Source organism: Apium graveolens, chromosome 2 (genome assembly GCF_009905375.1).
Source record: "Apium graveolens cultivar Ventura chromosome 2, ASM990537v1, whole genome shotgun sequence".
In the NCBI taxonomy this organism is placed as follows: Eukaryota; Viridiplantae; Streptophyta; class Magnoliopsida; order Apiales; family Apiaceae; genus Apium; species Apium graveolens.
In genome coordinates, this window is record NC_133648.1 from 84,226,832 (window position 1) to 84,238,394 (window position 11,563).

Below are 11,563 nucleotides of genomic sequence, written 5' to 3' on the forward strand. Positions count from 1 at the left end.
AAGAAAAAGGACAAATAAAGAATGGAGGAAATGGAACAAAAAGGGGAAAGAAATACCCTCGGGACCAAGGTCACTTAGACCTACACCTTGCAAATTACCCTCTGAAAGGATGAGAGCGCAATGGTGCAAGTTATCAGCAGTAATGGCCTTGATGGCCGCATCCTCATCTATCCCCAATTTTAGGTCTCTTAAAGACCCGTCTATACTTTTTGAGAAGTTGGGCCTGAAAAAATGGTCCCAACCCTCCTCGGAATCCAGAAATATATAAAACCACTCACTCTTCCATGTTGGATACGAGTCGGGATTGGTGCCAGAAATAAAGCAGGAGCGAGCCAAGGATCTATGAACTATTTTGACCCATCCTTGGTCCTCAGAAGCATTTACAAATTTAAATAAATAACGAAAGACACAAACATTTGGCTCAAAACCGTGTTTACGAGATTGGGCCATATAACAGTGAATAAAACGCCAAGAGTTGGGAGTGAGTTGGGTCGGACAGACTCGGGCCTCAGCCAAAAGGCGAAAAACAAAAGGATGAGGAGGTAGGCGAAAACCAGCATAGAAGGTTTCCTTATAGACCCGAATGGCCCCAGGTTTTGGGTAGCAGGCCCTATCATTTGGGCCTGGAGCCTCGGCCCTATAAGGGTTAGAAATGCCAAAAAGGCGGGCTATGGTACCTACTTGATCTGGACCAAATCTAGAAGGATAATTATATGCATCTAAGTGTAACATGTTAGGAAAGGCTTGCCCAAATTCGGTTAAAAGATCCCTAAGAGAAATAACTGAGGAATGTACAAGAGATTTTTTACCTCGGCTGGCCCTAGAGGGACGGGCAACAGCTTGGGGGACATGGGAGTGAGATGAATCGGAATCCGCCATGGATGAAGACAAAAACCCAGGAAGCTCTTGAAAGTAAGTAAAGAAGATGAAGATTCAAACGGAATCTTCAAAATAAGCCCAGAAAGCGGCGGAGTAGAAAGCCGGAAATCGCTTGGAGGTGGCGATTCTTGAGAGACTAATTGTAGAGTTGAAATTTAGAAATTTTTGTGAAAGTGAAGTGTGAGAAATGAACTCACACTCCACCTCTTATATAGAGGAGCTCAAAGATGCACAAACGGGCCTGGGCCTAAGAAAAAGGCGGGAAGCCCATAAGATTTGAATTTTGAAAAGATTTAAAATCAAAGTTCAATGAATGAATCAAGGCTCGAACAGCCTCAACAACGCTCAGGATACATCGTCCCTAGCCGTTGTTAGAAGTGTGGCTCCTAGGCGTGGTACAACAACGCCCAGGAAGCATCTGTATTCAACAACGCTCAGGATACATCGTCCCTAGCCGTTGTTAGAAGTGTGGCTCCTAGGCGTGGTACAACAACGCCCAGGAAGCATCTGTATTCAACAACGCTCAGGATACATCGTCCCTAGCCGTTGTTAGAAGTGTGGCTCCTAGGCGTGGTACAACAACGCCCAGGAAGCATCTGTATTCAACAACGCTCAGGATACATCGTCCCTAGCCGTTGTTAGAAGTGTGGCTCCTAGGCGTGGTACAACAACGCCCAGGAAGCATCTGTATTCAACAACGCTCAGGATACATCGTCCCTAGCCGTTGTTAGAAGTGTGGCTCCTAGGCGTGGTACAACAACGCCCAGGAAGCATCTGTATTCAACAACGCCCAGGACGCAAGTTTCCTAGACGTTGTTAGAAAACTGTCTCCTAGGCGTGGGTGCACAACGTCTAGGATCTATGAAAGCATCTGTCTTCAACAACGCCCAGGACGCAAGTTTCCTAGACGTTGTTAGAAAACTGTCTCCTAGGCGTGGGTGCACAACGTCTAGGATCTATGAAAGCATCTGTCTTAAACAACGCCCAGGACGCAAGTTTCCTAGACGTTGTTAGGAAACCGTCTCCTAGGCGTGGATCAACAACGCCCAGGAAGCATCAGCCTCCAACAACGCCCAGGACGCAAGTTTTCCTAGACGTTGTTAGGAAACTGTCTCCTAGGCGTGGATCAACAACGCCTAGGATGTATTGAGCAACAAAAATTCTGTTTTTCTGATTATTTAATTAGAAAAAATCCAGAAATTCCTTAAATATTTTCAGAAAATTAGGGAAAATAGGGAAAATCCCAGAAAAATAGGGAAAAATCCCAGAAAATTAGGGAAAATCCCAGAAAATTAGGGAAAATCCCAGAAATTAGGGAAAATCCCAGAAATTAGGGAAAACCCCAGAAAAATAGGGAAAAATCCCAGAAAATTAGGGAAAATCCCAGAAATTAGGGAAAATCCCAGAAATTAGGGAAAACCCCAGAAAAATAGGGAAAAATCCCAGAAAAATAGGGAAAAATCCCAGAAAATTAGGGAAAATCCCAGAAAATTAGGGAAAATCCCAGAAATTAGGGAAAATCCCAGAAATTAGGGAAAACCCCAGAAAAATAGGGAAAAATCCCAGAAAATTAGGGAAAATCCCAGAAATTAGGGAAAATCCCAGAAATTAGGGAAAACCCCAGAAAAATAGGGAAAAATCCCAGAAAATTAGGGAAAATCCCAGAAAATTAGGGAAAATCCCAGAAAATTAGGGAAAATCCCAGAAATTAGGGAAAATCCCAGAAAATTAGGGAAAAATCCAGAAAATAAAGGAAGAATCCCGGAAATAAGGGAAAAATTCCTGGAAATTAAGATAATTCCTGAATAAAAGGGAAAATTCATTGTAAATGTGTAGGTCGCTCCACACTTTACGGAAAAACGAAACCCTGAAAGGGAACAAATGGACTTAACTTCTGCGAAACCTAATCAATGTTTCCCAAAAGTTGGGGGGCAAATGATAGGGATAAATAAATTATGTTTGTATAATTAAATACTGCATTAATTGTACAAACTGTGGGCTGCCAGGCCCAATAAAAAGATATATGATACTCAGACCAGAAAGGTTAAGCCTGATGGATCAGATCAGGCCTGATGGAATAAAAAAGGCCCAAAAGCCCTGATTATTAATTAATTACGAAATTAATTAATAAGGGACAAATCAGATGTTGAAAAGAGTCCCGATAAGGATATAAATCCTTGGAGATTAGCCTCAAGGGGACCTAAAAGGATAAGGAATCAGTTTCCTACTATCTAGGACTCCAAAGTCCATTCTAATTATGAGACTTGCCCACCAAGTCTCCTATACCAAGTCCAATTCAAGGACTCCCAACATCTATATAAGGGGTCTCACCCCCACCAATCAGAACTACGTTTTTTGGCTTGATTCTCTAATTTACAGAGATACGTAGGCATCTCGTAAAGGCAGATTGAGTCACGAAACACGAGAGCAGCCATTAAAGGCCTTGAGCTCCCGAATCTTAGTATTAAATACAGCAAATAATAACCTTGATTTTTTATCCATAACATACATAAATTTGAACAAGTATACCGGAGCCATTAACATTTCTGAAAAATAAAGTTTTATCTACAGTACCTCTTGTGAAGTGATTTTTCAAAAGGAACTTTGATAAAGTGTCATACCAGGCTCTAGGTGCTTGCTTCAGTCCATAAAGTGCTTTCAAAAGATAATAGACATGTTCTGGAAAATTTGGATCTTCGAGCCAGGAGGTTGACTGACATAGACTTCCTCCTCCAAATCTCCATTCAGAAAGGCACTTTTGACATCCATTTGATAGACCTTGAAATTGGCATGGACTGCATAGGCTAAGAAGATTCTGATGGCTTCAAGTCTTGCAACAGGAGCAAATGTTTCATCAAAATCTATTCCTTCTTGCTAACAATAGCCCTTAGCAACCAATCTAGCTTTGTTCCTGACTACTATGCCATTTTCATCCATCTTGTTTCTGAATACCCATTTGGTATCTATTGGATTCTTTCCTTTAGGCTTGGGGACCAGCTTCCATACATTATTCCTTTCAAATTGGTTTAGCTCCTCCTACATAGCTAAAATCCAATCAGGATCCAACAAAGCTTCTTCTACCTTCTTTGGTTCTTCCTTGGAAAGAAAGCTGCTGTATAGACATTCTTCCTGAGTTGCTCTTCTTGTTTGAACTCTAGAAGAAACATCACCAATGATAAGCTCAAAAGGGTGATCTTTTGTCCATTTTCTTTGTTGTTGTAGATTAGCTCTAGATGAAGAAACCTCATTGTTGTCTTGATGTGTGATTGAGTTTTGATTGTTAGAAACTCCCCCTGAGTTGATGGATCTTTGATTTGAGAAAGGGGAACTTTCCATCGGTGATCTATCTTGACTTCCTGCTCCTTTTGATAACCCGACGGATGGTGAATTTTGAGTACCGACGGATGAAGTTGGTTGTCTCCCGATGGATAACGCAGGTTGCCTTCCGACGGATGAAGCATTGTGAAACTCGACAGATGTTGAGTTTTGTGCTTCATTGGTAGTAGATTTATCTGCATTATCCTTAGACACTGTTTCTTGATCACTTTCATCATCACTGTCATCACTAACCATCTCCACATTGTCGAATTTGAGGCTCTCATGGTAATCTCCATCTTTCAGTCCTTCAATCTTTTTATCATCAAACACAACATGTATTGATTCCACAACAATGTTGGTTATAAGATTGTAGACTCTATATGCTTTACCAACAGCATATCCAACAAAAATTCCTTCATCTACTTTAGCATCAAACTTTTCATTTTGATCAGTTTGATTTCTCAGAATATAGCACTTGTAGCCAAAGACATGGAGAAAATTTAGAGTTGGCTTCTTGTTCTTGAACAATTGATAGGGAGTCATGCATCTTGCTTGATTAACCAGAGAAATATTCTGAGTGTAGCATGCAGTATTTACAGCTTCAACCCAGAAATATGTTGGCAGTTTTGATTCTTCAAGCATTGTCCTTGCATCTTCAATAAGTGATTTGTTCTTCCTTTCCACTACTCCATTCTTTTGTGGAGTCCTTGCTGCTGAAAACTCATGCAGAATCCCATTTTCCTCACAGAATGCTCTCATGACAGAATTCTTGAACTCAGTTCTATTGTCACTCCTGATTCTTCTAACCTTGAAATCAGGATGATTATTGACTTGCCTTATGTGATTGATGATGATTTCACTAGCCTCATCTTTAGACTTTAGGAAATATGTCCAAGAGAACTTTGAGAAATCATCTACAATTACTAGGCAAAATCTTCTCCTTGAGATGGATAATACATTGACTGGTCCCAATAAATCCATGTGAAGCAGTTGCAAAGGCTCTTCAATTGTTGAATCAAGTTTCTTCCTGAATGATGCTTTAATCTGCTTCCCTTTTTGGCAGGCATCACACAGTCCATCCTTAGAAAACTCCACTAAAGGAATGCCTCTAACCAGTTCTTTCTTTACTAGCTCATTCACGGTCTTGAAGTTTAAATGGGATAGCTTCTTGTGCTATAGCCAACTTTCATCCTGACTTGCTTTACTGAGAAGACAAGTTACAAATTCTGCATTAGATGAGTTGAAATCAGCTAGGTACACATTTCCTTTTCTCACACCAGTGAGAACCACTTTGTTGCTTCTTTTATTAGTCACAACACAGGCTTCTGAATTGAAGGTTACTGAGTTGCCTTTATCACAAAGCTGGTTGATACTCAACAAGTTGTGTTTGAGATCATCCACTAAGGCAACCTCCTTAATGATGACATTGTCCTTTGAAATCAAGCCATATGCCACAGTATAACCCTTGCTGTTATCTCCAAAAGTAATACTTGGGCCAGCTCTCTCCATAAACTCTGTGAGCAGGGTAGAATCACCAGTCATGTGTCTTGAACAACCACTATCCAAGTACCAAAGATTCTTTCTGTTTCCCTGCACACATCAAAATCAAATCAAGTTGATTTTGGTACCCAAGTTTCCTTGGGTCTTGCCTTGTTAACTTTCTTTTTATGTTTCTTAGGCTTTATTTCATTTGACTTAGGAATTTCAGATTCATCCTTAGTCATTTGAGTTGGGCCTTTGAAACCATTCATTGCAACAGAATTATCATGCATATTATGACTAACAGGAAATGGCATGCTATGTGTAAACTTGTTATTCCAGTAAGGCATGCTAAATGGCATTTGTGGCATACTATATGCAGCATAATAAGGATTAGGTGCAAATGGCATATTAGCTAACTGTGCATTCATGTTTTGTGTAGACATAGCATTAACAGGCATGGGAGGCATGGCATTCATGTTAGGAAATTGAGGTGGCACGGACATTGAAGTAGGCAAGGCAAATTTGCAATTAACAGACAAATGATTTACACTACCACACTTGACATAGATTTTTCTAGGAGCATATTTATCAAGTGTGTAGTTATTGTGTTTGTTAATCCCTACTTTACCATTCCTATTGTTTTTCTTTTTAGTCTCTGTTTTTACCTCAATCTTTTCAAGTCTGTCACTTAACTGTTTGACAGTCATGTGACCAACATTAGCCTTTTTCCCTTTCTTAACTTGACTCGATTCTCCTGAAACAAAGTTCTTGGAAACAGACCCATACCTCTCATTCAGCTTAACAAGTTTGGCTTTACTGATAGGCTTGCTCACAGGCGACGGATGAGGATTTTCATCATTCGACGGATAACCCTTTTTGTTATCCGACGGATGATCCTCATCATCCGTCGAGTCTACATCTGTAAGCACTCCATCTACCAAATTTGGTTCTAGTTTCTCTTTGTTCTTTTTTCAGGATGCATCACAGAAAGACTCAATTCCTTGAACTTTGGTGATTTGAGCATGGACATCCCTGGATGTTTTCCATGCTTTAATCACCTCTTGTTCACGCTCGAGCTGCTTCTTTAAAATTTCCTCTTTCTTCAAGGACTCAGTTAATTCTTCCTTGGCAATTTTACACTCAATTCTTAATTTTTCAAAATCAATGAACTGAAACTCAAGCACATTATTTCTCCCACTCAAAAACAAATTATTTTCTTTGATTTTAGCATTTTCTTTAGTAAGAGACTTAAGTGTAACACACAAATGATATAACTCTGTAGACATGTCATTAATGGCATCATTACACTCAGCTTTAGACAAATATGCAAGGTTTGTAGTAATTACCTGATTACTTGAAGAACTTGTTTATGTCTCATCAGACTTGGCCATTAGGGCTAGATTGACATAGCTGACATCTTCATCTTCATCCAGACCATCTGTTGCCCAGTCATTTTCTTGTGTTATGAAAGCCCTTTCCTTTTGTTTGAGCAGCTCAAAGTATTTTTGCTTATAATCCACTGGCTCAAACTTTTTCTTATTGGAGTCTGACTTCCTACACTCACTGGCAAAATGCCCTTCCAAGCCACATTTGAAACATTTGAATTTTGATTTATCCACCATGTTTCTATTTGGCTTGGCTGCTCCAAAGTTCTTCTGGAACTTGAGCTTGGAAAATCTTGTGGAAAGAAATGCTAGGTGTTCATCAATGTCTTCCATGTCATCTTGGCTCAAAGAATCTTCACTTTCTACTGCAAGCCCCTTGCCCTTGTTCTCACAGACCATTGAAGTTGATTCAACAGCTTTCATCCTCACTTTTTTCTCCTTTTCCAACTCAGCAACTAGTGCAATGGATCCTCCTTTCTTCTTTCCTCTCTCCATCCTTTCATCCTGCTCTATTTCAAGCTCATAGGTTTTCAGGATGCCATACAGTCTCTCCAAAGTAAACTCCTTATAATCTTGTGAGTTTCTTAATGAGACTGTCATTGGTTTCCATTCCTTTGGAAGAGATCTAAAGAATTTCAGATTGGAGTCTTTTGTCTGATAGACCCTTCCATGCAACTTTAGAGCATTTAGTAGTTTTTGAAACCTACTAAAGATGTCAGTGAGAGACTCACTTTCTTCATTGTAAAAATGCTCATATTGCTGAATCAAGAGCTGCATCTTGTTTTCTCTAACTTGCTTAATGCCATCACAGATTATCTGTATTGTATCCCAAACATCCTTGGCAGTTTTGAAGTTGATTATATTGTCAAACATATCTCCATCAAATCCATTAAACAGGATGTTCATGGTCTTTTTATCCTTCCTGACTTGTTCAATGTCAGGATCAGACCATTCATGCCTTGGCTTGGGGACTAATGGCTCATTTCCTGTTGCTGCTCTCATTGGAACATGAGGGCCTCTTTCTATGCAGTCAACATAGGCCTCATCTTGAGAAAGCAGATGAAGATGCATCTTTACCTTCCAATGATGGTAATTATCTTTATCCAGAAAAGGGATCTTGACTCCAACATCCTTCTTGTTCATCTTGCTGTATTGTTTTGATCTTTAAACTCTTTGTAAGTTAAGAGCTTGCTCTGATACCAATTGTTAGTCCCTTAACAATATGACAAGAATTACAGAAGGGGGGTTGAATGGAATTCTTGAAACTTTTTCTTGAAATAAAATGTTCTAACTCAAATATAAATATAAGTGTATTGATTAGCACAATGCGGAATAAAGACTTAAGTGAATCAAAACATAAGTGTTTCTCTGCTTTCTTGCTTAGATCGATCGTCTTTTAGTTGCTACTTCTTGGTTTATATATCACCAAGATTACAGAGTAATAAGACAAGATACTAAAATAAAAACTATCTAATATATTACAATGCTACTTCATTACTCTATTCCAACATCTTTGAATATCTTCAAAATAGCATGGAAATGGCAATACTTCTTTGTTCTCGAAAACCCAGTTGAATAGGCTACCACATCCATTTGCATCCACTCGACGCATGTGACTGTGTTGTCACTGTCAACAGATATTTGAATTCTTTATCCGTCGGGTTCATGATCATCCATCGAGTTATTGATCATCCGTCGGGTTGTCTATTTGATCATCCGTCAACTTCATTGTAGGTTATCCGTTGGGTAGCAAACTGGCACTTGACTTCATTTCATTTATGCAGAATTACAAGACACCATCTATGTACAATTAATCACCCTATTCTGCATATCTAGTTAAAGTCAACATGACTAGAATACTACTTACAGAATCTATACAATGGTGAATGCAGAAATGTGCTACAGACTTATTGTTACATAAGCTACTCACTCGATGTATAATAAGTCATCATCCGTCGGGACTATAATGAGTCATCCGTCGGGATAATAAATCTTATTCGTCGAGTGCTATATTATTTCACTAAGTAAAATCTACAAAGGTGTTTTATTCATGAAATCATCAAGTACACAACATATACACAACAAGTCCCCTTCCAAAGAATAGCATTGACCCTATATGGCCCTTCCCAATTAGCTCCAAGCACTCCATGTTAAGCTACTTTAGTATTCGGCATGACTTTTTGCAAAACAAGATCTCCCACCTTAAACGGCATAGACTTCACCTTCTTATTAAAATACCTTGCAATTCTCTATTGATATGCAGCAAGTTTCAACTGAGAATTCATTCTAGCTTTGTCTAGCAAGTCCAAGTAAAGCCTTTGATTGATTTCTGTATCTTCCTCAATGAACAAATCCCTTCGCAATGATCCACCTCTTACTTCTACGAGAATCATAGCCTCATACCCGTAGGTTAGCATAAAAGGGGATTCGGCCGTAGTAGACCTTGGATTTATGTTATAAGACCAAATGACCATTGACATTTGCTCTTGCCAATCTCCTTTCTTTTCCTCCATCTTGGCCTTCAGAGTATGTTTAATAATCTTGTTGATGGCCTCTGTCTGGCCATTACTTTGTGGGTGATAGACTGCGGTGAAATCCTTCTTGATGTTCAAGTTTCCGCAAAGCTTCCTTAACTCTTTGCTGTCAAACTGCTTCCCGTTGTCAGATATGAGTTTGTATGGGACACCAAATCTGCAAACTATAGAATTGAAGACAAAATCTTTGATTTTCTTAGCTGTGAGAGTGGTCAATGCCATAGCTTCTGCCCACTTTATAAAGTAATCAACAGCTACGACAATATATTTTACTCCCCCCTTGGCCTTGGGAAGTTCTCCAGTGAGGTCAATTCCCCGCATTGCAAAAGGCCAGGTTCTTGTCAACGAAGTTATGGACATTTCTGGGGCGTTTAAATAGTTATCAAATCGTTGGCACTGATCACATGCCCTAACAAATTTGAAGGCATCTTCTTTCAAGGTTGGCCAATAATATCCTTGTCTAAGGACTTTCAATGCCAACGAGCCACCCCCCGAGTGATTGCCATAAATATCTTCGTGTACTTCTCTAAGAATATAATTTTCTTCTTCCATATCTACACACCGTAAAAATGGCTGATTAAAACCTCTCTTATATAGCACCCCATCATACTCAACATACTTCGCAGCATGATAACGAAGGCGTCGAGCCTGTAGCTTATCCTCTGGCAAAGTCCCTGCCCGAATATAGTTATGTATAAGAGTCATCCAAGTCTCCTGTGGACCTCTTGCATCTGAAACATACTCATCTATAGAATACTTGGAATTTCCTGAATTCCCAAGGGAATTTGTCCTAGCAACACGCTGTCCATCTGTAAGCCCATTTTTCCCAAGGCATCTGCATTGCAATTCCATTCTCTTGGCATGCCTTCCAGCTTGGCGCTCCCAAACTTTTGGAGTAAACGTTGCACACATCTCATGTATAACTCAGTTCGAGGGCCTCGGGCCTGGAACCCTCCATTAACCTGATACACTACCAACTTCGAGTCGCTCCAAGCTATCAAATTTAGAACTCCCACCTCTAAGGCTATCTTCAAACCATTAATCAGGGCTTCATACTTAACGTCATTGTTGGTAAAATAAAACTTAAAAGTGGATGACACTCATCAGATGATGCTCTTCTGGAGTAACCAAAAAAATCCCGTCTCCCGCTCCGTTATTATTCACAGCCCCATCAACATGCAAGACCCACCAATGATGTGGGAACTCTTCTCTCGCTTCATCATGGGCGTTCCCTTGTGAGGAAGGTTCTTCCAGCACTATATCTTATTCATCTACCTCAGAATCGAATTCCAGTATGAAATCAGCCAATGCCTACCCCTTGATTACCGTACGAGGGCAGTATTCCATATCGAATTATCCCAATTCTACTGCCCACTTCATCATTCTCCCTGACGACTCTGGCTTATGTAGAATATGCCTGAGAGGATAGGCGGTGCAGATCTCTATCCGATGAGTTTGAAAGTATGGCCTTAGCTTTCTTGCCGCAAGGATTAGGGCATATACTAATTTTTCCATGCTGGTGTATACTGGTGACTGGCGACCTTCTTCCTCTTTTACCAATGTCGCGCTGATAGAGTATTTTGAGACTGCCAAGTAAAGAATCAATGTTTCCCCATCTTCTGGCTTGGCCAACATGGGAGGATTCAATACCGTAATTTGTCCCGTCAAACTATGCACTTGCTTAATGTTGGTGGAAGATTTCATGTCCAGCATGGCCTTGATTTTTATGGGATTTGCCTCGATCCCTCAGTGATTTACCATGAACCCCAAAAATATTCCTGACTTCATGCCAAATATGCACTTCTGAGGATTCAGCTTCATCCTTTATTTTCTCAGAATATGGAACATCTCTGCCAAATTCGCTATATGATCCTCTACTTACTTGGATTTCACTAGCATATCATCCACATATACCTCCATTATCTTCCCGACCTGCTTTTTAAACATCTTATTCACCAGCCTTTG

General features: G+C 39.9%; 1 protein-coding gene across 1 annotated transcript; it reads right to left on the bottom strand.

Moving 5' to 3' along the window:
- Positions 1–10,951: 10,951 nt before the first annotated feature.
- Positions 10,952–11,311, bottom strand: LOC141691032 (uncharacterized). The gene has a single exon (XM_074495782.1). The coding sequence runs from the start codon at positions 11,309–11,311 to the stop codon at positions 10,952–10,954; it is 360 nt and encodes a 119-aa protein (XP_074351883.1).
- Positions 11,312–11,563: the final 252 nt, after the last annotated feature.